Raw genomic sequence first — 26990 nt, forward strand, 5'->3', positions numbered from 1 at the left:
TTTGACATTCAACAGTCATATTTAAGGATCAAAATGTGTGACGAAAATGTAGGCATGAAGATGACGTTAATATTGATGATCCCATAGTCTGAGGTTTAAATGTTCAATTGGCAGGGTAAAATTATGAGGATTTGCAAACTTAACTTCACTTTATTTGATTTACTTATTTGTGTAAAGTGTAATTCATTGGTACCTTTTCACTGCATACAGACTGTAGCAACACCATAGTGTTGCGATGTCGTGTTGTGTTGCGAGTACACCTGATTCACATGTAAAAATTTCTGCAAAACGTTTCACATAGTTGTTATTATTTGGCATAACATTTTGCAGATTTCGGTATGACGAGAGACATATATGAAACTGACTACTACCGTAAAGGTGGGAAAGGCCTCCTCCCTGTCCGTTGGATGGCCCCTGAGTCCCTTAAAGATGGCATATTTACAACCATGTCAGATGTATGGTAAGTTGGAAACTTACATAAATGGGTCAGTGTTGAATATCTGTCTTTTGTCTTCAGAAGCATAAACATCTCTTCATGATGTCTGCTGGATGATATTCTGATTAAAACTTGTCAACATTTTTGCTCTCAATGATTTCAGAGGCACTTACCTGGTTATGTTTTCTTCTTTGAGTTACTGTCCGTTTGGCTCAAAAGCGGACCAATGAATTGCAGTGTAACTTGAAAACGAATAAGCATAACATACTCAAAGAAACGCTGATCATAATCAAAACATCATACCATCTCTGTGAGGATTTTGCAGATTTATTATCCTAATAATAAAAAAGTTCTTTAACAAACTGACATTAAAATATTGACACAGTTCAGTGTTTATTACAAGGGAGGAGTGCAGAGAAAGGCACAGCCAGGTGTTCGAGAAGTGCCGAGAAAGATATTTATTCATTAACCTGTGCTGTGCTGTCTCCATACTTTCTCATTTTGGTTTCACTTCTATTGAGACATTCCTCCTTTGCATGTTTACTCCTTCCAGGTCTTATGGTGTTGTGTTGTGGGAGATGGCTACACTGGCTGCTCAGCCCTATCAAGGACTGTCAAATGAGGAAGTATTAAAATATGTATCTGATGGTAGATTTATGGAGAAACCTGATGGCTGCCCTGAAAAGATGTGAGTTGATGCATTTATTCACCATACATACATTATGTTCAAATTGTTGTATTTTTTCACAGTTTGTAAATAAATAGGTGTGTGTAGACTATTGTAAAAATCATTTCAGTGCTAAGTACCAAACATCACATTGAATTTATGCATTTTAGCACTTAGATAATAGTGAGGATGGTGTTAGGGGCATTTTGCTGAAATCTGTACAAAAGATATTGTATTTCTTTAGGTAGTTGGGAAAATTCTGAATATATAATAAAGGAAAGGCGTATTTCATTGATAGGTTTGATAATTTAGTGCTAGAAAACAATTGGCATATCTGAGTACTAATGTTGCCTACAGACAGTACATCTTTCGTATGACTTGTATGCTAGATCCTGATATCTGTTTCAGCTATGATCTGATGTGCCAGTGTTGGAGATATCGTTACAAGAAGCGTCCAACTTTCAAGGAAATTATTGAGATGTTGGTACCTGATCTTGATCCCAAGTTCAAAGATGTGTCATATTTCTTCAGTGATGACAATAAAGTAGATGCTGCTGAGTACAAAAACTTACAGGCAGCAGAGGACCAAGAAGATTATGGAAATGTTGAATTCAATGAACAAAGTGATGATGAAATGGATATCAATGATGAGTCTCGGATACCTTTCATGTCAGCTGTTGAGACATCTAATCTGAATTCTGTAGAGATGCAGAGGTCGCCCTCTCGGCACCATCGTAGAGACTCCTCCAATAGCAGTCCATGTGAATGTGTGTTGTTAGAGGAAATGCCAAATGGACATCGAAACAGTACGTGCTCAAGTCCCAACAGTGGGGTAGGGTATAGTGATGGGAGCAAAGGAAGCAGTAAAAGTAGTAACAGTAGTTACACACAACTTAATGGAATTGCCAATGGACACATACATATGAGACTTCCAAGGACGACACCATGCTAGCATTGAATGTTGTATTGTTGAATAATATATCATTTCATGGGAAAATTACTTATTTTGCTGTACAGAATGTTTTAGACCTACTCATGAAGTCATATCATTATCATCCTATCCAGTCACCCTAGTCTGATGATGGTGTGTGTCCCTCTGAAAGCATTGACACTAAAGGTGGGATAACCAAGAAAGCTGAAATGCAAGCCTGTGTCTCAGTTGTAGGCCGACTTACAGTTGCATGAGATTGTGTTGTAGTGTGGATGATTGAGTGAAGTTCAAGGCAGCTTACTACAGCAGTAAAGAATCTCTCGCCATCATTTCAAGCGAGAAGAGCTATGAATGCAGAAGACCCTGTGTTGTTTAGTCAGGATTCTGGGCAGCCTACATTACAGTTTGCCCAGTTTGAAGCTTGTCTGGAGAATGTAAGGTTATGCCCTGATGGATATTTCCTGCAAGAGTAACCCATTACAACAAAATTAACAGCTGAGAATATCCATTGAGTTACTTGTGCTGTCACTGGATACTGGCAAAAGTGTTAAGTCGATTTATGTTTCATTAAGGATAATTGTTGAAATGTTTACTATGTTAACTGGATCAGATAATCTAATTACTGTGTAGTTAGAGACTGTGTAGTCATGTCATTTTCATAAGACTGGGTAAAATGACAAATTGTTTTGTTTTATCATGGTTATAGCATTATCTAACCAGTGGGTCTACCTCTGTAGTTTTGTCATTATTGAACAGTGGTGTTCACAGCGGTGAGAAACACACACCGAAGTTACTTTTATTTTCAGCTGTATATGTGGTGTGATTCATGAATAATTCAGCAGTGGTTAAGCCAACAACTTTAAACAGGACTATCCAAAGATCGTTTGGACCAAAGATCCAAGTGAAATTATGCCATAGCATGCTCTGTCATGTTATTGTTGTAATCTGATCATATCATCATGTTCTAAACTGAAATAAAATAATGCCAGGAAAAGTGCTGATGCAAGAGGCTCACAAACATCAAAGACCAACATTTCACATGGCTGCAACATGAAAATATTATGTTGGCTCATAAGTCAGATGACTTTTTTTAATTGTGGCATTTACATCTAGAATAACTCTTTGATGTATCAGTCATTGGTTGATGAACAGATTACTAGCCATCTTGCCTTTTGTTTTTTTATGTCATCTTCACAGGTTCATTATTTGGTTCTGAAAGTTTGCCAAAAATATGCATGTGAGCTACAGTGCCTGGCAACTTACTACTGACACATTATCATTATCAGTTGTACAAACATGATAATAGCATGGATGAAGTTTGTGATAATGATATGAATTGAGACTAATTAGCTTTTTAGGTTTATTTATGTTTTTTTTTTTTTTTGTTTTGTAATTTTTTTTATTCTTCTTGTATTTGTTATATATGTGCATTATAAGTTAATTTATTGAACACAGACCATTTCACATGGGCCGGGCAAGGAGCTGTAGCCAAGAGCATTGTGTACATATATCATGCATTTGCCATTACTCTCCTTTCTTGTTCTTGTTTGCATTTATGAAGAATTTTTAAGATATTGCTTACATACATTCTTATTGTTCATGAATATTTTCAGATCAAGGTTAAGAGATTGAGCTTTCATAGGCAGTATCTTTACAAAGTGAAAGTGCTTGCTATCATAACTTTGTATGTATTGTTCAGCACTTTTTTACTCTTTTTTTTTCTACCAGCTTTCATGTAACTTCTTATTGCAACACACAGATGAAGTCCCTTTAGATTATTTCCTATATTTCTGTTTTATGACTGTTTTATCTTCTTAACGATGTTGCTGTATATATATGACACATTGTGTTCTCTTAAGATATCATGAGTTTTAAGAACATTATTTCTATATTTATGTCTAAAGATTTTAACGAGACTAGTCTGGTCATCTGTACCAAGTCATTTTCTTTGAAAAGGTTTTCTGAAATATGTCACATGTACATGTATTGGATATTCTTATACATTTTGAGAATATCATGTTAAAAATATTTAACAATTTATCTTCATGATAATAAGGTGTAACATTATTGTTAAATATTCAGAGAAATATGTTGGGAAGATGACACAATCATGTAATCAGAACACTGTTGATTTTCAGAAGTTATTTGTAACATTTGTAAAAACATTTGGAAAGGTAATATTTTATTGTATCTAAGAATAATCATGTTCCATAATTCCTCTATGAGGAAATGCATACAACTGTTAAAAGTGAATTGAATCAAAGTAGCTTATATTCGAACTTGTAGAAAAGGGCCATTAGTACCAAATTTATGTCTTGACTGTGGCAATTTCAAAGTCTTTTGGTCTGTACAATGGATTTTGTGATAGAGAAAGGTGCCATGTTGAAGTAACATCGCCTCACTGATTATTTTCAAGGGGTAGTTGCCCATGTATTATCAGAATTGTTAGTTTTCTTTCATTCTACTTTCAAGTTTGTATGCTGTTGTGCCCATTCAACAAAATGCTACTGAATTGTGAGTGATTGCCTTCACTTTGTTCACAATGCAAAATCACAAGTTGAGACTAAGTCATATGTACATAAGTATAAACAGGTGTTTCTGTTCAATATTGGCTTTATTGCGAGTAATGTTTCATCCAGGCCCCAAAAAATCCAGTTTCAGTCTCTCATTTGAATCATTAGTATATATAGTAATTTTCTGTCCAATCCAAACAATTCTTGATATATCTGGATTGACTGGGAGGATAAGGTATCATTTTTCTCTGAAGAATGAGTTTCATATTTAGATGTTCGTCAAGGGTATGTTGTTTGATAATGAAAGATAAATTTGTCATAGGACATAGGACTTTAATGCATGCATGATCATGAATAGTGCTTCATGGTCATCATGCTCTCAGCTTCTGTTTGGCCTGGACAGACGTCTTTTCTTACAGGCTGCCATGTCACTTAAAACAAGTTTTGGATCACTTGATTCTCTCCTGACAGTTTAACTATAGTAAACTGTGTGATCTTTAGCTTGTTCTGAGCAGTATAGCTGAAATATTGCTGATGTGTATACAGGAGACAGATTACTTGCTCCAAATTTCAGCTTTGCATGATCTCATGCATGACTGTGCTCTGGCTTTGAGGTCAATATCATTGATACTGGAAATATTTGTAGTGTTTTAACTAATTGTATATAGCAATGAAATCACCAGGTAGCTTGTTCTTCTGCCTTATGAGAGACTGATGCTAGTTATGGATACTCCCTCCCATCCACTACTTCAGTTAAAACAGGCTAGGGGGCAATCCAAGTTTTAACTCTGTGATTATGTTTCAGTGATTATTATCATTATGTCTGTTTTATCAGTTTATAAGACCAGCCAAAATTTGTGCTTCAAATCAATGCAATATTAATGAACATATCAGTCACTTAATCTGAACCAATTTGTTTATGAGCTGCTTTGTCTTCCATAGTGCAATGAACAGTATTCATGTTTCATTTTCAAGATTTTGATTAATCAGTCTTGACTCTAATTCATTACACATAATATCTGTCATTCCTTCATAGTCCAATCATGGACTTAACATTAGGAAACAGAAAATCTCATTTCATAGTGTTGTTTGTCATCTGCTCAAATCAAAATTGCTGGCAGAAAGAAATTTCTGTTAGGAAAAGCCTACACGTCAGACAGGTGATTGTTGTCATAATTTCATACAAGAGAAGTTACAAACTTCGCCAGTATATTGGGATCTTTTATTAAGACATCTTGAGTTTGCTATAAAGCAAGCAAAAGCATGATAAAAGATTTAGTTTTATTTTCATATTACTTTCTCATCACATAACCTGGTGTATCTTAGACATTTACTGTGATGTTTTGCCCCTTATCCTCGAAAGCTGAAGTAGGTGCTTGCTGTATTACATCATCCATGCCAGTGTTGTGTTGTATAGTGATGTTATTGTACATGCTGTAAATTCTAATACTGCCTTGTTGCTTGAATATGGCTCCCAGTTCATGTCAAATGGAGGTTGCCGAAATGAGAAAGATTTTGTAGTCTGCCTATGTACATACACCAATGTAATTATGTGCATATTAAATGTAAATAAACTTGGAAATACTTGCCATTTCTTAATGTGCTTATTTAGTAGTAATTATTTTAGGCTGAAACAGTCTGTTACTACATTTCTGTGGAAAGAATCCACAATGTCTTTTGAAAGTGGTCTGATGTAACATGTAAATAAGGCACCTGTCACCAGCACACTGATAGTTTGGGTTCAATCCTGGATAGTTCTTCTTTCCCCCACACCCTCCTCAAAGTAATAGAATCTGTACTTTATTGCAAAAGTGTGATCCTAGATATGTGTATGTCTATTTTTTATGTATCATTAGGCATTCATAGGGTTTAGTCATGGGAACCATCACAACATATACTTGGCAAAGGGGAACCTTTATTACCTGTCACCAAACTTCCATTCAGTGGAAGCTCTAATGGCCTTGTGGTGTAGAGCACTGTCGACTTCTGCTTAATGTGACAGCTTATATTGATATTTGGTATCGGTAGACTGGCCATGGGTTATGAAAGCATATCAACCTATAGATAACTAACAACTAGTGTACAAGCTACTGAAAATTCTTTAGTAATAGAAAGTCTTGATTGACTTCTAAGCCAGACCTGCTGTTCAAATCTCACTGACTTGGTGTCAAGTGCTTGTAAGAAATGTTGAATGCATCAGATCCATACATTATGCTAATTGTAATAGGATTATATGTTTCCTTCCACTATATTATCACAAAAGAGATTATAGTTAATTTCAGAGCCATTAACACAATAATTGTCACAAACAATAATTGTCAAAATTTGTAATCTTTCATGTTAAAACAAAAGTGGTTAGTTCAGTCCTTACACATGCTAGTCAGTTATTATGGTCTTCATTTATGGTCCAGGTCTGGCAGTAGTGTGTGCATGCTGGAAATGCACAGCTTGTATTTTAGGATTCATAATTGAAAAAAATGGTGATGAAGGGGCCCACTCTCGTAGGTCTCTGACTCTCAGTCCTAGATGAACAACTAGTCTCTGAAATGAACCTAGCTTACAGAAACAAATTAAAATATTAAAAGGAGCCCTGTGACTTTTTCCATTTTTGCTTCAGGGTTGTATTACAGACTATCTCCATTCCAGAACCATATAATGTTCCCTACAGCCCTAAACGAAGCAAATTTGATAGAGTCAAAATGATCTATGTTCAGAGACTAAGTGTTAGTCTAAGGCTATTTCAGTATTTGGAACCCTGCACTTGTTGTAGCATTACAAAAATACCTCCAAAAAGTTATCCTTATGGACTGCTGCATGCCCAACATCATGATGGAAAGTATTCAGAATGTACAGGATACCAAAATTCAACCATACCCATATAATCTCTGGGATAGAGTTTCAGTCTCAACAGTGAGATCTCTATAATGTGTGGTGGTCTGCAATGGGACTGTAAATTATGTGCAAGAATATTGCACTCACAGTGACTGACTGAGCTGACCGGTGTTTGTTTTGTTCCCTCAGTCAGTATCGAGCACCAAAACATGGCAACCAGTGTCATCTTGCAATGCCTTAGTATGATCATCTGTGGATTGAAACTTGTATCTTTCACTCTTGGTGGCTACTCTATCCATTTTGCCAAGGAAGCAGTGGACATCAAGATCTCATCACATATTGTAACATAAAACAAATTTCCTTTTCCTCCCTGACAAATCAAAGCATTTTGAAGTCAGTTTTATCACTACAGAATCTCACCAGTGTCTTTTGATACCTAGTCACTCACACTTGAAAGTTTGATGTGATGATCAACATGATGTTCATTTGTTTACCACTGCACTGAGCAACTTTCCAGCTACATGATGCTGGTGTGTATGTAACGGAATCTGCACCAGAATTCAGAGACTGATGTCATGAGCATCAATCTACACAGATGGGATATAACAAGTGTCAATACATTCAGTGGGTCTGACCACATGATCCTGCAGTTGCCCTTTAAGACTGGGGTACATGTTGCTGAAAATCATTTATAACCTGGATCTGAGTCCTTTGATCAACACATGTTGTTATTTTTGCCATTGAACACACAAGGGGAAGATTCTGCTTATCATCCAACATCAATATTGCAACATATTCAGTCAGTAAACAATCATATCTCAGGTTAAGTATTAGAAGCACACCTCACCAGCTTCAGTACCAGACAGATTTACCGTCATAATTATGTCATGGTAACGTGATGCATCTCCAAGGATAATTCTCCTTGAAAATACTGCTTGATCTTCCCATGGTTGTTTCGGATGACAGATAACTTCATTATCATGTCAAATGTGCAGGTCATTTTGAGTTTCATTTGCTTATAGTATTTTTTCCCCTGAATTTGATCGTCACTGATGGTGTGAGTGATTTGTCTCATAGCATAATTTCTTCAGTGAACTTTTTAGGCAATGTTATGAAGAAAGTAAAGGTCAATGTTAAGTTCAAGAAATAGTCCAGTCTTAGCTAAAACTGCACATTTAATGCATTTATTACAAAGCTGGGCATGTACTGTTTAAAATGGAATGCTGCTTTGACACTGTTTTGGCCAAGCAAGTAAAAGGTCAAGGTGAGTGTTCAGGCACTTGAAGGGCAATCTTGAATCATTGTCAAGTTGAGAGAAAGGGTCACCTCTACAGCCAGGTTTGTACCATAACAATATCTAACCTGTCTAATGTTGGTGCAAGATCATTTAAATCTCATGTCATCTTTGCTATCATTTTGTAAGATGGATGTACCATTTCCATCAGTCTAAGTAAACTTAGTCTCAGAGTATTTCGTTACGCTCCACCACTGAGTCTAACAAAACCTAGTAGAAGGTCGCGTCAGGTTACCTTTGAGCAACTTATAACTGTCCAATCAAATGTGAGACGGTTAAATAGATTTAACCAATCAAACAATGGCTACTATTTAGGGAACGGAGGGACTTTCAAAATATTCGTGTTACCGACACAGACCTCTCCACAAACAGAAATCTGTTTATAACACCGTTATTTGACCAGCAGTATATACGCTTTGGGGGTTCTGTTGACATGGTTACCATTAGCCAATATTTCCGCAAGATGACATCCTTGAATATTGCCAAAAACACTATTTTCAGCGACTGTTTACTCACCGTTGTCATGTTTGTAACATGCTCCATGTGCATCACCCAGAAGCGAGCGTATGCTAAATAGCATTCGGAATCGTTCGGGTACGAACCTTTTTGAGATAAAAAGTTCAAAAGGTATGTGCGAATGTCCACTTTCGCGATTTGGTAAGCTGTGTTCTGATTGGTCAATCTCAAAGGTTACCTCCCATAAGGTTTCGTTAGACTCAGTTGTGGAGTGTAACGAAAAGCAATGAGGATAAGTTTACTTAGGCTGCATTTCCATTACTGTAGCATTTTATATGCATAATCCTGGAATTTAGTAACTATTGGATATTTTCACATATGACTGTTGCAGACTGAAGTATATATACACATCCTCTAGGGTCAAGGATTAGTCCGTCTCACAGTCCCTGAACCACATTATTTTCCCTTCAGTTAGCTCTCCCTGCAATGCTAAACCTCTAAACAAAGCAAGTCTAGATTTCCTCAGTTCATCTGACAGGCACATCTCTTCTCTTTAAATAGGCTTAATTGTTGGTTTCAAAATAATATATAAGACTAAGCATTGGTCTTGTCAAGGATGTTTAAAACCATGGGATAATGCATTTCTTCTCTCAATTCGAGATATTTTGTAGATGACTAATGATAAGACATAAAAACATAGTATTATACTTGTCCAGGTTCTGTCTAAAGAGGGGCAGAGGGGTAGCCTAATGGTCAAGGTATTCACTCGTCATGCCAAAGACCAGGGTTTGATTCAGACTTATTGACTAGTTTGACAAATGTCATCACATCCCACATGAGTATATTGATGCTCATTATGTTGATCACTGGATAGTCTGGTCCAGACTCTATTACTGACAGACCACTGCCATATAACTGGGCTATTGCTGAGTGCAGCATTAAATAAGACCAACTTACCAGAAAAAAAAAATATACTTGGTACAGAATTGAATTAGCCATACTGAAATGGCTTTAAGTCATTCTGCATATACTGTGACAGAAGGAAAGAAAAGAGGAAAACATGACTGTCCATAACACAAGCACAAAATATTGATGACATGCTTATTTGAGACAAAAGTGGAATATAATTAGGGTCCTTAAAAGTACAGTAGAACTGATGGCATGATTAGTCAGGACAGAATCACATACACATGAACAAAACGATTAGTTCTGACAAAAACACAGAAAGATGGATAATGAAGAAGAATTAGTTGACAGGGCAATGGACATTAGATGGCCAGTGAAAGATGTACACCATGATCAGTTATGATCAATCTTACAAATACAATGTAAACCCTCTCATAAGGAGACATACATATGTGTGCGATTCAATTTTGTGTCCCAGTGGAATGAATGTTGACAATCATAAAGTACAATAATAACACAACATATTAATGGAAGCTTTTATTCTTGAATAATTGAAATACTTCCTGCAAGTCACACACAAATATATGTTATCAATCTAGTTAACATACACTGTTTGAAAATTATACCTGCCCCGAAACTGCACTATCCCAGTTTCATATGAGTGACAACTGTTGCCTTAAGCACATCATGGCTAAGGGTGTCATGAGACAGCATGCTCAGAATGACCTGTTCAAACATCTATATGGATAATTGTGGTTGAAGCTTGTTTCTTTCTTCAAGCGATATTGTTATCCTTTTGCTATTGTTTCAGATGTAATAGAACCCATATCAACCTTAGAATCAGTTTGATTTTGATGCTGATACCTATCTATGTCAATCATGTACCCCAAATTGTGGACTTCATTGAAAATATATTATTACAGGATTTCTATGCAAAGTGATATATCCACCATGTAAAAACCTAAAATGACCTAAAAAGTCTGTAACATTTTCTTCCAAGTGTTCAAATATTTTGTTGCCACTACCTGGGGTAAATATTTTTATTTGCAGTAGCCAATATTATGAACAATTATTCATAGCACTGGTGTAATTTCGGTTGCTTCATGAGTCACAATACATTAAAGAAATTCTTCTTATGGAACATAGTACAAATATGTTCACTACATAGCTTTCCTATAACGTTCTCTGACTTTATCATCAATATTTCCAAAATATTGATATCTTATGATCAACCTCTTTGCAAGATCCAGATCCTTGTCCTTGAATGCTGATGATATATCCTTGATAATGTTCTGAATAAGGGATGTAACTTCTTCCTCAATTTCTCTGATTTCCGCATCTGATCCAGCCTCGTCTAGTCTCTCATTCATATCCATTATATCAATGAGGAACTCTGGGTCGACATCACCTGTGCTCTCCTCTATTGGGTAGCCATAGTATTCCAGCATGTACAAGCCTCGAGTCAGTGGCTTGAGTAATGTGTAGTAGCCTTTATTCACAAGCGCTGATTGCTGATCAGCATGATTTCTTTCCTCCTGCAATGAAATGAGTAATATGATAAAGCAAGACTTTTGTGTCAGTGGGAGTGATGGGGGAATAGTGGTAAAAGTGTTCGTTTGTCGCACAAAACCCGGGTTTGATTCACCACAGGTATGTCTGGTGTCCCCAGCCATGATATCGCTGGAATATTATATTAAAATTGGCATAAAGCAATTTTCATACACTCCCTTTGTTTTCTTTAAGTGGCATTTTAGATGTTGGAAAATAGAATATTGAACAACATTCCTGCTTGACAACAGTACAAGAATCTGTATCGAAAGGTTGCACTCACAAAGTAAAAGAAATTGTGATCCATAAAGTTTGTTCAGTACTACACACACTTTGTATCAGTGCATACATTTTCTCATCAATGACAATAGTGACATAAACAATTGGGTCAAATCTGAAATGTGTCAAAGCATATGTTCTCCACACACACTTTGTGTACCCTATTTGTAACTACAGCACACAAAATCTCAGAGTTTTTCTAGAGTGGAAATAACTTTGACATTGCTCATGTACTCTGGTACAGTGGCACATGTAAAATCACTTGCCTTGATAATTTTTCAATTATACTGGCTGATTTTCTTGTTGATATTTTATACAAACAACAAATTTATCATTGGAAAATCAACTTAACACCAGTCCAAATTGATATACAAATTTTCTTGCACAACAGAAACAAACCACTATGCTGGAACATCGGCTATTTCCACCCCTGGTTTTGTTTTGCTTCCATCCTACCAACTGGGATCTGTCACAACAATCGAGTGAGTGAGTGAGTGAGTGAGTGAGTGAGTGAGTGAGTGAGTGAGTGAGTGAGTGAGTGAGTGAGTGAGTGAGTGAGTGAGTGAGTGAGTGAGTGAGTGAGTGAGTGAGTGAGTGAGTGAGTGAGTGAGTGAGTGAGTGAGTGAGTGAGTGAGTGAGTGAGTGAGTGAGTGAGTGAGTGAGTGAGTGAGTGAGTGAGTGAGTGAGTGAGTGAGTGTAGTTTTATGACCCACTCAGCAATAGTCCAGCTATATGGCGATGGTCTGTAAATAATTGAGTCTGGGCCAGACAATCCAGTGATCAATTGATGACGTGCCAACCAAGTCAGTGAGTCTGACCACCCGATCTTGTTAGTTGTCTCTTATGGCATAGTCGTCTTTTATGACAAGCATGGGTTGCTGAAGGCCTATTCTACCCCAGACCTTCATGGGTCCCAGTGATAAACAAAAGTCATGAAGATGCATTACCAGTTGACACAAATCTCTACTACTACATGTTATCATTTTTAAAGCTGATCAGTAGACATCTGACAAGGAAAATTTCTTCTAATAAACAGAACATACATAAGGCATCTATAATCCAGACTGACTCTGTCAAATTACTAAAGGAAAATTATTAATATACTCATGGAAACAAATAAGGAACACCTGATGAGGATAACTGGGATAAACACATAGGCCATCAGTGACACACACAGAATAGACTGTTTGTACAAGAGGCTAGGGTTGATTGATGAGCTCATCATAAGCAGTGATATACTTGATATATGTAAATGACTAAGTCTATCACACATTGACATTGGACATGATAACTGTTGATATCAAATACATATATTTACTGGGGCCCTGAGGATGTTAAGGATGTCTGTGGTATTTGCATCTAAGGACCACTGTATGTCAGAAAGATGTCAACACTATGAAACTACAGCTGATTTATGACATCTCACATCCCATTCAAGATTATCTGAATTATTGTTGGATCATATGTTTTCTGTCAGCACTGTTCACTTAGGCTTACAAAAGGATCTTCCTTCTCATAGACATATATTCTTGAATTGTGGCTTGTTGTCTTGGAGAAAGTTATCTTTAATGAATTAGAGATGTGTTTCATAATTAGATGTTCTTAAGTATTAAAAAAACAGAACAGGTGGAGGGACATCTGCAATAGTAGTATAGCATTACCAAGTACTTCAGAGATCCAATTTCTGTTGAGAGAAGCGTGAATACTGTCTTAAATGAATAACTTGTTCAGAAATATGCTAAGAATGGTGACCCAATGTAAGCAGTTTTTCATATCCTTTGGAGAAATTGCCCTTGTTATAGCCAACACCGTGCTGAGTGTGTTTCCCACTTGGAGTGACATAAAAAAATCTTTATCATCACGTAGCCACATTTCCCCTTGATGGGTATTGTTTATCATGGTTGGAGTGAAAAATGTACCCTCATAAACATGGTAAGTGGAAGTTGTATGCCCAGGAATTAGAATGAGGCGAAATAAGCATGCAAGCTTGTTCATATGTGATTGTCCAGCTACAATAAATATATACACATCCATTTTCTGTCAACTACACTTCATTTCCAGGCATGAGTAGGCGAATATGATTGTGATTTCTGTGAATAATGCAGACTGAAGTTATAATCATGATAATTATCAGTATCTGTCAGTTGTCTTGTGGTCTGAGTTGGCTTTGATTAGGATCCCATCCTGAGGGGTCAGCTTATGTATGAAACATACAACTTTGATAATGATTTTAAGGGTCGGCTTATCTATGTTAATATACAGTATATCTGGTATATCAGTATAAACTAATAAACACTCAGTGAAACGCTGATCACTCAATGAAACATCAGACCAACTTTTTGAGTTTTTTGTCAAATAACTTTTCTATTTGTAGGACATAAATTCTGCCCCAAAACTCACAGAATTGGTATGATGTGTTGATTATGATCAGCATTTCATCGAGAATTATGTTTTTGTTATTTTTCGAGTTAGACTGCAATTCATTGATGTGCCTTAGCCACACAGACTATAGTATTGCTTAAGGCAATGCTGCAGGCACTGGTACTACAGACGTGTACTCAAGCGCATTTCTGTATACAGAAGTGCACCCTTAAAGTTAAAATACAGAAGGGTATCTTGTTATCAAAACGGCAGACAGCTCCATATTCCTCAATCTAAAAACAAAACCGTATGTAGTTGTTCCGTTTACCTGATCCTAAGGGGTAGTGTGCATCACGAAATACTTGTGTATGTGTATGCTTGTTTCTTATATACAAAATGGAACAACATCTTTTATATACACAATAGAATGGCAGTTCTGATTAAGTAAAGGGCACAATGTGGAATGGACTCGTCCTGGGCACATTTCTATACTGTAATAGCAGTGTCGACAACTTCTTCGGCATGTTAAAGGGGCACTGATGCAGAGCGAATAATGTTTCTCACAAACGGTCTAATTGCACAACCAAGCAGCAAATTGGTCAGCACCCTCAACTTTGACGGACAAAGGGACTGGGCTCCTGTCCACATTAGCAGAATCTCTTAACCTTAAAAAGTGAGGAGGCCGGATGCCCATCACATGCCGTTATTCAAAATTATCCATGGTATTCCTTGTCTGATTGTAACAAAATATCCCAGCAGTGTAGTTTTTTTCTGATGCCTGGATGGTATAGTGACTGATCCAATTTGATCCTATCTCTGTGTTTTTTACCTCCATATCTAATCATGTCCTTTGAAAATATGATGTCTACATATACGTAGCAAGCTATTTGTTTCATATAAGTCCGAAAGATTGCAAAGCTTTTTATTTAGATTGTTTTGAGGGTTGGCCCAACTGTTATAGCAAACATCATACGTAAGTTTTGGTAGCTACGACTCTGGTTTATTATCTATGATAATAAAAACACACAGTTGTTTTGTCTGAATTTGTAAACCAATAACAATGACTTTATCATTGGTAGAGAAATCTGAAAATTTTCTTACATAAAAAAAATGATTCTACACATTTACACAAGTACACAGCAAATGCTTATATGTATACACAGAGAAAAAAGTTAAGCACCCCCCGGTGTTTTTGGTCATTGAGTTGAACACACACAAATTTACAGACCGTGGTGAAATAAACATGAGTAATTAAGATAGGTTATCAAAGAACACATTCTTGGGAACACAAGAACACCACAAGAGTCTGATTTACAGTTCCTTTTATTGTGCTACAAGCTGACCATTAAAGGGGGTAATTTTGCATACATATGAAATACTGTGACACTATTGAGCTGGTAAAGCTATGGGTGAACATGTGCTGATGGCATATGTCCATGAGCTCACAAAATGTGTCCAAAACAATTTGCAGTCAGTAACGGGTACTTCCTCCAGTTGCCTGGATCACAGCGCCAACCCTTCGTCGCATACCCCTAACAAGACGCTGAAATTGAATCATGGGTATTCTCTGCCATTCTTCATGCAGTGCTGCCTCCAATTCATTCAAGTTCTGTGGTGGAAGTTCTGTTGCTTACACATGACGACCAATGATATCCCAGATGTGCTCTATAGGGTTGAGATCAGGACTCATGGCGGGCCAGTCACACCTATCCACAGCATTCTGTTGGATAAAAAGGTTCACTGCGATGGAACGATGGGGTCTGGCGTTGTCGTCCATAAATACAGGTCGGGAAGCAAGAGTATGATTGTCAAAATGAGGAACGACATGTGGCTGCAGCACTTCCTGGATGTATCGTGCACCTGTCAAATTGCCCCGTATAGTCAGCAGGTCCAACTTGCAATCATGTGAAAAGCATCCCCAAACCATCACAGAGCCTCCCCGAAAAGGAACATTTGGTGGGATGTTCCTAGGAGCATAGGCTGTATTTCCACGCCTCCAGACCTGCATTCGACCGTCTTTGGGATGCAGCATGAAACGACTTTCATCAGACCAATGGATCCTTCTCCAAGACCACAAGTTCCAGTTCTCCCTCGCTCGACACCACATCAGTCGCCGTCGTTTGGACGTCTACCCTCCTCGAAGCCAATCCAGCAGCCCTCAAACGGTTCTTAACAGTCTTAGAGCTCAATTGGCGATTTGGAAGCCAAAGACGTTTCAGTACTGTACTGGTCGCAAAGGGCAAACGTCTCGCCAGCTGTATCAGTGCTCTGTTTTCACGATGTGACGTCACAGGGGGACGTCCCGAACGTTGACGATCCTTAACTTGATTAGTCTGGGCATGCTTTCTAATAAGTCTGCTGATCACAGTGTAGTGGTACCCTGTTTGTCTTCCAATCGCCTTAAAGGACATTCCTGCAGCATGAAGACCAACAATCTGCCATCTTTGGCCTTCAGACAACCTCCTACGTGCCATTGTTTATGGTAATGACAAACCGTCTGGAAAAAGCCCATTAAATAGTGAATTTCGCCTGCACGAACATACTGCATTTCGGAAAAAACATGGGTAGTTTGTTGCACATGCATTGTTTGTTGTGTTCTGGCGCTGTGGTTTCACTAAAACACTGACCATATATTGCAAACCTAATGTTGATTGGTGTCAGCAAATGTCATATTTATTTGGGCTATTCAATGCATGGTCATAACTATTTAATTTGGGGGGTGCTTAACTTTTTTCTCTGTGTATATTTCATATATAACAACGAAGTCTGTAGTGGCAAATGTATTGCATGTTATGTAATATGTGCATGTAAGTGATGCAAGATGGTTTATCAGCTGAGTTACAAAAACAAACAAGTCAAAGGATTAACAGATAACACACTGATTGATTAATTACTTCCACAGCGGATTTGTCAAAAAGGCAGTGTTTATGAGTGTAGATTTAGTAATCTTTACTGACTACACCCTGTCGTAAAGTACGAGTGTAAAAACAACATCCTTCCTACAAAGAATTAACCGCCACAGCCTTGACTGATTGATTGTTGCTCATTATTGGCTAACTAATGGCAGACATCATACAGGTGTACTGTCCTGGGTGAGCAATGAGATTATGTATACACCAGTGTCAAAAATTCTCAAACGATGTGTCACTTTTTCACATATTAGACTGTTGAAAGACACAAGACATACAGCAGGATTATTTACCAGCTGCAGATGAATAGAATATTGTTCTTTATGTGGATATGGATGGATTCACTATAAGTATAAGCAGACCGTGTTTTAACTTTCAAAATGCATACAAATGTGACAAGGAACTAATTAGGTTTATAAGTCAAAATAGAAAGACGCACACTGACTTTGTTATTTTTCAGTCCTAACTTTTTTTCATACCACTGGCAGATGAGTTAACTTCATGCTGTTTCATTTTTTTTTCATAATAACATCGTTGTTGATCAGTCTACACATAAAAATATCAATTACGCATGTGTGTAGCGCAGTAGAGATCATGAACCAGTCACAAATTCTGGGATATCATCCGGGGACTCACGGGAGAAAAACAATAACAAAAGAAACAACCAGTCCATGGAAATTGCTCTGCATCAGTGCCCCTTTAAGATCCTAACATGGACATTTTACACAGTACTGTGGTGTAACAAACATTAGTAAATGAACTCATATCTTGCATGTCATGAAGACAATTTAACTTGTATGTCTAAATCATGTCACCTCTGATTTTAGAGTGAACTTGTCTGGGTGCAGTTTCATCTGGAGGTCTTTGTGCATCCTTGAGAGGGACTGTTCATCAATGTCAAAGTTTATGTCAATGCCAAAGAGAGAGAAATAGTTCATGTCACTGATTGGAGCTTGAACAACACCACATTCACAGAAATACAATTCCGATGAGGCAGATGTGTCCCTATCACACTTCCAGCACTTCCTGCCTGATGAGTACAGCCTGACAGTTGATGTCGAAAATATTCGTCTGCTTCTGTGACTTTCGAATAAACAATTCGTAGCATTTGTACAAAATCGTCTGACAAAACGCACAGTGCCATTTGACGAGTTTTCATGAAGCAATATACTGCTGTGTTTATTGCGTTGTGGTATTCTTCCTTTGTTTCTCAACGTTTTATATACAAACTTGGAAGAAAGGGTCTGAAAATTGCGCATCCTAGAGGCAATGGAGGCTGCCATGTTGAATCTCGCGTGATAAGTCACATGGTATGCATTTGCTGAACGAGCACCTGCTCCAAATCTCGCGAGAGCTTAGAGGACCGGTTCGTTTGTAGAAAGGAAAAGCTACAACACTCTTATTAGACTGACATGTAAGGCAGGTTGATAAAGCCCAACTGTTATGTGACATGTGGAAAACAACCTACTAGATTACTTAACTTCGCGGATAACTAAGTTTATATGTTTCACAAGACAAGTGCATGTGATGTACCGACTTGTATCGTACAATGGTTAGATACATGTACATGTGAACTTGATTTACTTCAGACGATCACGTTTTTGTCATTTCGGCTGTGTGTATCCAGTTAAATGACAACAAATCTGACATTATTTGGCTGTCTTTGAAGCGGTTTCACAAAATAATGCTCACTTAATTTCTTACTATGCACCGTAAGTTGTTAAAAGCAGACAAATGTACACAATTGAACATTTTAGGTAACACATTCAAACTTTAAATTCTAAGACAAGTATCCTCATATTATAGACAATTTAGGAAACATTTCTCTTTCAAATTACAAGAACTGCAAGTACAATTATATAACATGGTTATAAAAGATATCTGTAACCAAAACACAAGCAATCATTCAAGACTTTGCTATGTTTCAGTGAGGCAACATGCCACATTATAGTCAGGATAAGCACTACAATCCGCTCTTTTTACAGAGTAAATTTCCTCAAGTGAATTCCTTCCCTGGTGTAATATTTTAATGGTGTAATGTTCCAACAATGTAATAAGTACAATGATTGTTTTATACCTGTTATATTTTGGGTGAGGTATGCATGTCATTTTGTAATTTTGGTTTTTGATGGAAGGGGTAGAGAGGTACGGGCAGAACTCTTACCCAATACTAAAATGTAGGATGTTTGAAAACCTGTGACCCATCTCTACTTATGGGTGTAGTGAGCCATATGAAAATTCAAACTATATATGCTCAGTGTGCTGAAGCAAATAGGTGTAGTTTAATAGAATAGAGTTAATGGTGTATATTCCAGTGTCAGCAACTTAACCAAAGGTGCTTTCTACTCAGGATACCAATGATATATGAGGAGTCCTGTCAGCATCCTGGCTAGTCTGTCACACTGACCCTGAAACAAATATATCCAAGAAAGTCTAGATTTCCCTAGAAAGTCACTTGGCTCCTTTATGTTTGTATTTATAAAGTTTTATTTTCTGTAAAATATGTCAGTGTACTCTCTATGAAATTAGGCCCGTCCAACTGCTTGAGATGGGCTAGATTTCTGATGGACAGTCAAAATTTAAAGCTAGCCACCCCTATGGTCTTCTTCAAATTTGAAAGAACATATTTCATACACATGAAGAAAAATGAAGAAAAATTGAGTTATTGTCTGTGGATTGTCTAGTCTGGTTAAATCAATATTGGGTTGGTAACATTTTGAAGTTATCAGCCCTGATGTCTGGTGTTGTTTTTGTCTCATTTCATACACTGAATATGTTAATTTCAGAGGCTAACTGGCATTCTATTGACCTTTAACATGAGACAACCTGACATATGTTATGTGGATGGTGCCATCCTAGCTCGTATTAGCATCCATACCCCTGTATGCAGGATATAAACCTGCCAAACATTTCAGCCAGACCATAAGAATGGTAAGATGTAAAATTTGTCAGTCCTCACCAAACCTTACCTGTGCACAAAATATCTTCATACTAGGCATGTCTAAATTTTAGCTTGGTGGCAGACAGGCAATTTTGAGAATCTGGCAGTCCATTTTGAAAATAACCCATCACACTTGCTCGGACATGCAGGTATTTCAAACGATGATGTATGTTGTTTTGGGAAACTGGTCAGAAACTTGCTCAACAGGTAATACTGTAAAACTTGCTCAGCCATCACATTGTTGCACCTCTTTTTCAGCTGATTGACAATGAGTCGTAGGCAGACACCCAGTGAGTTCCTGAAGCAAATTATTGGTCGCCCTGTCATGGTGAAGCTGAACTCGGGCGTTGATTATCGAGGTGAGGAGAAATAGAAGTGATGTTGTTGTGGTAGATTTTAGTTTAATTTTAAAATGATGAAAGCTTGAATATGAAAATTGATTTCAAGGTTCGGTCTGCACACATGGTACTGCAAAAACTACCTTTAGTTTATCACAGCTGTGCAGATACTTGCAGATGCTCACATTGTGAGGTCATGAAAGTTGTTATTGTATGCACAGGGATGCCAACCTCTATGACTTTATCATAGTTGCTACTAAACCACTCCAATATGATTGCACTAGAAATTCTAGGATATTTGAAGAAAATTCATTTGTATATGGATAATAGACAAAAATGTATATACTGGACAAAATAACTTAGGAAGATTGGTATTTTTATGATTTGTATTTTATCAGTATGACAGTGAATAAATACATTATTATTCATAATTTCAAAATTTACATATATCCCTAACTATTTTTGTCCAGTATATTTTCGTTGATTAAATTCATTTTTGGACTTATCTTCCATTCATCAAATTGAATGACATATTTGAACTGGAATCATTGCAAGTAACAAATGTAATTTTAGGGAAATTGTCTTTCAGAAAGCTAAAACTGATTTCAATACCTTTGCGATTTAACTAATTAGTTGACTACTAATTTTAATGGTCAAACTACTACTTTTGATCTTTGAAACATCTATTTGTAACACTTTGGGGTTGGTATCTCTGTATGCAGCCCCTACCTTTGCTTTCCTCTGCATTAAGCTAACAGTAATTTTACTGTAATTCGGTGAAAAGTGGCATAAGACCCACATCAGTCACTTTTACCTTGAGGAGAAGTAAACATGAAATAATCAGTGTCTAGAGTACAATATTTTCCCATAGTGAGATTCACAGTTCAATTGCATTCCTGTTATTCATGTAAGAGTCACCTTTGCAAAGACCTCCACCTCCAGTTTCAGACATTTTGCTGATATTTGCTACAATGAGGTCAGTTTTCCACCACCTGTGATGTAAGATTAATTTTGTCAGACATTATCACTTTCATGTTTGTTGTGTTGCAGGAGTGTTGGCTTGTTTGGATGGATACATGAACATTGCCTTGGAACAGACAGAGGAGTATGTCAATGGGCAGTTGAAAAATAAATATGGTGATGCTTTTATCAGAGGAAATAATGGTAATAACTTTAAGAATGCTACACAATGGTTACTTTCCATTGAATGAATGGCAGCTCTTTGAGCAAGAATGAAGTGTTTTCTTGTCAACTTTGATTGGATTTTCTTTTAAAAGTTTTGCATTTAACTTGTATCAGAAAAAACTGGAGTTCTGAAACTGTTTCCCTGAATGAAACATGTATATTTTCTGTATCAAAAAGTGCAAAATATGACTGAACAGTGGTAAATGTCATTGATCATGTCACATGTGTAATGAACCTAATATTGTCAGTGATACTATGTTTCTGTTCCTTCTTTCCCTTAAAAAACATCCCCTTGTTTACCCAAATAGTGATAGTGAGTTTAGTAAATTATGTGATACCATGAATCTGTGACGATACTGGTTGTCGTAAGAGGCTACTAATAGGATTGGGTGGTAACGCTCACTGACTTGGTTGACACATGCCATCAGTCCCCAATTGTGCAGATCGATGCTCATGTTGTTGATCACAGGTTTGTCTGGTCCAGACTTGATTATTTACAAACTGCCGCCATATACCTGGAATATTGCTGAGTGCAGTGTGAAACTAAACTCACTCACTCACTCACTGTGAAGATACAGGTTAGAGTTTGTCTTGAGTAAACCATGCTTGTCGTAACAGGTCTAGACATGATTATTTACAGACTGCCATCATATAGCTGGAATATTGCTGAGTACCGTGTTACACAACAAAGTGATACCATTGGTTTTAACTAAGACTCTTCATGCAGTATGCCAAAAGTTGGATGTTTATGTATGGTCTTTTGCCCCAATATTCCTTCAATATTGTAGGTGGCCTTGATTGCATTACAGAATAATGGCTATCTAACATGTGCATTTCCTTCTCATGCTGAACATTGGGATATAGCTTAAGGCTTGGACCCACTTCCTCCCCGTGTGGTTATGCTATGGATAGGGTGAATGTCATTGCACAAGGACAACACTGTTTGTCCAATTAGAAAGACCCTTTGAGCAGTTTTTTCTCAACTGGTCTGCTAAACATGCTAAATGAAACCAGACAATATTACCACAGGGCAGACACATTTGTTTCTTGTTTGTACTCACCTATTTGGGAATGGAATTACAGTTTGTAGGAAACTAGTTTTGCACTAGGGATCTAGACTTAACATTGCTGACATAATACTTGAGGTATTTGGTAAAAGTGTGAGTCAAATGGAATTTTCTTTCTTTTTTTTTCAGTGTTATACATCAGCACACAGAAGAGACGGATATAACTAATGGTTTCACGTGTGGTGTTACTAGTGATATCACAACTCACTTCAACCAGTCATCACACATGCAATCAAAAACTCATGGAAGCTCCTTGTGACAGATCATGTGCTGTTCACCTCAGCTGTAGGTGTCCAGCTAGTAGTGTACGAGTTGACCATGGAACATCATGAATGCGTATCAGTTCATCTCGTCGATCATGTATCAACTCCCATTTACTGAACAAGAGGGAAAGTGGATGTTTTTGTTCCTAAATCTACACATTGTCGTTCCATCGTACTGACATTTTGAAATGTTTTGTTGTACATTATGATGTCCTTGTCCGTAAAATATCAGCAGAAATAAAACAACAATAAGAACTATTCTCCTGAGTCTTCTTCTAGTTTACATGCAGGAAGTAAACAGTTGTGATGAAAACAGCTTCAGGAATCACGGTTGTGGACATGTAACTAAGGACAGTAGGAGGCCAGTGTTTGCAATACTTTAATTTGCCAGTTGACCATCAGGACCTGCTGGCTTTAAATATCTAGAGGCCCTGGATGAAATCTGCAGGTCCAGTTTGTTAAAGTCAAACCAATAAAAACAAAATAGACTACCCTGTACACAGTTTTACATTGCTTAATTCTGTCATTATATGGAATAAGGGCCTGCAAATGATTGAAACTGCTGGTCTGATACAGTAACAACTGGTGCAGGGCCTCCAGGCCAGCAATTATTTTGAATGCTGTTCCAAGCCTATCCATAGACAAACAGCCATCTCAATGACAAAATGTAAGATTTAATGACTTGTGTATGTGATGTTCGTGTGAAAATATTTAAGAACCATCTCATTCATTTTGAAATTTAATTTGTACCTTGTGCTATCATTAGAATTTGTATGGAGTGGTCAGATTCTGTAACTAATGATAGTGTTTCACTGTAATGACCAATATATTTTCTGGAGGCATGAAAAAGTAGTTTTGATGGTTTGTTTGCTTGTTTTAAGCTGCACTCATCAATATTCCAGCTATGTATGCCAGCTACAAATCTGCATATAATCAAGTTTGGACTAGACAATCCAGTGATTGACATCATGAGCATTGATCTATGCAATTGGAATGTGATGACATGTCAACCTTTAGTCGCCTACTAGGACAAGCATAGGTTGCTGAAGACAAATACATACCAGTATCTTCACAGGATCATGTATGATTTGGAAAGCAATGTGGCATTAGGATACAGTGATACATGAGAATATATCATCAAACATAAGACACAATATTGTGTGTTTGTTTATTAAGTGACATTCAGAAATGTTCCAGTTATGTGACAAGTATAGTAGGTATTTTACAAAATCTGTACCAGAAAATCCAGTGATTGAAACGGTAAGCAAAAATCCATACTGTGGGTGTAGGACATGCGAGCTGACCCAAGAGTGATCTTGTGGAAACTTGGATAGAATAGATCTAGTGATTTTAATTTGTTACTAGGGATTGTGTTTCATCATGTCATGGTTTGTGGATTATAGTCTCAATCACTGGTCTGTCAGCCCGTCTGAGACTTTGCATAAGATAAGTTTGCTGAATCTGCTGCCAGATGAAACAGGATTTGAGTATCACAAAAGAATGAACCGCCCTTTGTATTGTCCCTAAAATGTACATGCAAGTCTCCATACCAAATCAACCCCTCACCTCACACACATATCAAAGTCTGACCCTTTTAAGGGTCAAATTGTTCAAGGCAAGAAAGGTTTTGAGACATCTCAAAACACATTTCAGAAAATAATCTGTTTAGAGATCAAAGTCCATGTCAAGATAATGATAAAAAGGCACATACCAGGACCTGTGCACAAATGTCTGAACAGGGACTTACTTAAAGTAGCTCATGACATGCAGTGTAAGGGGCAAGACCTGTTTGATAATATTGAAGGTCCAATGTATACGTGTTTAACTCTATGTCGCTCTCCTTTAGATGTCTATATAGGTTCCTCCTTGCCTTGACTGGGTTTCCGTTAACTGCTGTTCCATGTTACAAACAAATCTACAGGAGAAAAGTTTCGTGTGCGTAACTTTGGAGGCATACCATGGTGTTCAAAGACAAGGAGTTATTTGAAACAACAATAACAATATTTTGATGTCCATGAACATGTCAGTTTCAACACACGTCCCTAAACATCAGGTTGAAAGTGGGACCAATGAGTATCGGGGATGATGGTCAAAAGTATCACAAGCTTGAAAACGGCGCTTCATCGACGACACCAAGATGTGGGATGTGGTTCTCGATCTTGACCACGTCTAGACACAGTAGGGGTGAAATTCGGAGCGAAACTTCAGAGCAACGTTCCATCTGAAGTGTATACATATAGCATGAAGTCCATCATCCTTGTCATCACACTCAAGTGGGCCATAATTGAATCATCATTATTGAAACTGGCATATACTCACTTGTTAACTGACTATTGTATGTGTAATTTTCATAAATTAAGTAGAAGTAATTATATTTTGATATTTTCCAAACATGTTTCAAATCATCTCCATTTATGTGCCATAGTTTCCTTTCATCCTGTCGCTGATATGTTGTCGAATGACACCCCATTAACATGCAAGTTTATGGGAATTTCACTATATGATGCTGTAACACCTGGACTAGCCTCCAGTGTCGAAACCTGAAACAGGTACATGCCCTTACCATGCCAGGTGTGCAGTTGATTTGTCAGCACAACTGGAAGTATGCAACTGGACGTGTCAGTATCCTCTCAAATGTTCAAGGCCTAGGTCCAGGGATCTGACCGTTTATCCCCAAATTCCGTATACACAGCCCTAACACCGCTTTGTGCACTTGGGCCCGGGGATTCTGCGGGCTGTTGAATCCTTTTCGCAGGTAAACAGACGGATATGAATATCTCGTGAATGTATTGTCGTGAGTCAGTTTTACGCTGCAGTCAGTACTCTTCCAGCTACGTGGCGGCGATCTGTATATAATCGAGTATGAACCCGACAATCCAGTGATCAACAGCATGAGCATCGACATACGCAACTGGGATGCGACAAGATGCGTCAACCAAGTCAGCGAGCCTGACCACACGATCCCGTTAGTTTCCTCTTACGACAAAAGGTTACTGGAGATCGATTCTAACCTTGATCTTCACGGGTTTACTGTCGTGAAGGTTACTGCTAGAACATGTTTACGTGTTGCCGATCCGTGTGGTCTGTTACCATGAAAGCCACAACACATTGTAAAACATGTTTTCTGCAAATCCATCTTCAAGATTGATCTGCTTGTCTGTTGTTTAACGCCAACTCCTCAATAGTCCAGCTATTTGGCGACGGTCCATACATATCGAATCTGGACTAGATAATCCAGTGGCCAACAGTATGAGCATGGATCTACGCAACTGGGATACGATAATATGATTGTTTTAAGCATGCAATGGCCGGATTGCACATGCGATGTCCACTGTGATCACTGTTGTCATCACGCATAGATTAACACACACCCCTGAACGTGTGTAAATAAAGTCAGCGAGTCTGACCACCTGATCCCGCGTGTTGTCTTTCTGCTGCTGCTGACCAGTTCTATCCTAGATCCTCACGGTTTCGAAACTTCTGACCAGATTCCTCATCTTAATTCACTATAGGAATGAAACTACAGTGGAAGCTGCCTAAATCGGCACCTGTCTAATCCGGCAAGTTGTCAACATTGGTATAAAATCTCAGTTCCATCCGTGGCTTGTACATTTATCATCAGCTCTACAATCCAGCATATTGTCTAAACCGGATTAATTCTTCAGTATCAATTTATGCCGGTTTAAAAAGCTTCCCCTGCGTTGCATTTTACAATGAACCCGAATGTCCTAGAGAGCCAAACTTTCACTGTGTGGTTGCAGCAATGGTGTGTTTTCAGAATTTAGGACAAATGTAAAACGTATGCCATCACAACATACCACTAATGAATCGGTGTATACAGTATATAGCTCTATGTAAAAAACCGCATTTAAACGATTCTTTGTAAACTAGAGTTTTAATAGCCAGATTTGTATCCTCCATACCAGTGAGCTTTCATTATGAATAACAATGATATAATGATATGTGTATGGGTGATATGTTTGTGCTTTGTCCGGGGCGCCTTGTTGAAATTGCAAGCACGTTCCTTCTGTCGGCATTTGTTACACTCGCATTTATCACTCCGT

At 37.7% G+C, this 26990-nt stretch overlaps 4 protein-coding genes across 4 annotated transcripts in view; 2 read left to right on the forward strand and 2 right to left on the reverse strand.

The window, feature by feature from the left end:
• Positions 1-6134, forward strand: part of LOC137277755 (putative molluscan insulin-related peptide(s) receptor) — a 49406-nt gene extending 43272 nt beyond the window's left edge. The window contains exons 23-25 of the mRNA XM_067809673.1: positions 331-460; positions 990-1124; positions 1512-6134. Of these exons, the coding sequence (XP_067665774.1) occupies positions 331-460; positions 990-1124; positions 1512-2055 (809 nt within the window). The 3' untranslated portion in view covers positions 2056-6134. The remainder of the gene's footprint in view (positions 1-330; positions 461-989; positions 1125-1511) is intronic.
• Positions 1-26990, reverse strand: part of LOC137277762 (F-box/WD repeat-containing protein 5-like) — a 424418-nt gene that overhangs the window by 257093 nt on the left and 140335 nt on the right. The window lies entirely within an intron of this gene.
• Positions 10558-18432, reverse strand: LOC137277756 (iron-sulfur cluster co-chaperone protein HscB-like). Its single transcript, XM_067809674.1, has 2 exons — positions 17948-18432; positions 10558-11570 (listed from the first exon to the last, which is right to left on the reverse strand). The coding sequence occupies exons 1-2, from the start codon at positions 18413-18415 to the stop codon at positions 11196-11198; spliced, it is 843 nt and encodes a 280-aa protein (XP_067665775.1). The 5' UTR covers positions 18416-18432; the 3' UTR covers positions 10558-11195.
• On the forward strand, positions 18447-23186 carry LOC137277757 (U6 snRNA-associated Sm-like protein LSm6). The gene is made up of 4 exons (XM_067809675.1): positions 18447-18546; positions 20332-20432; positions 21462-21575; positions 22793-23186. The coding sequence occupies exons 2-4, from the start codon at positions 20342-20344 to the stop codon at positions 22825-22827; spliced, it is 240 nt and encodes a 79-aa protein (XP_067665776.1). The 5' UTR covers positions 18447-18546; positions 20332-20341; the 3' UTR covers positions 22828-23186.

Source organism: Haliotis asinina, chromosome 3 (assembly GCF_037392515.1).
Source record: "Haliotis asinina isolate JCU_RB_2024 chromosome 3, JCU_Hal_asi_v2, whole genome shotgun sequence".
NCBI lineage: Eukaryota > Metazoa > Mollusca > Gastropoda > Lepetellida > Haliotidae > Haliotis > Haliotis asinina.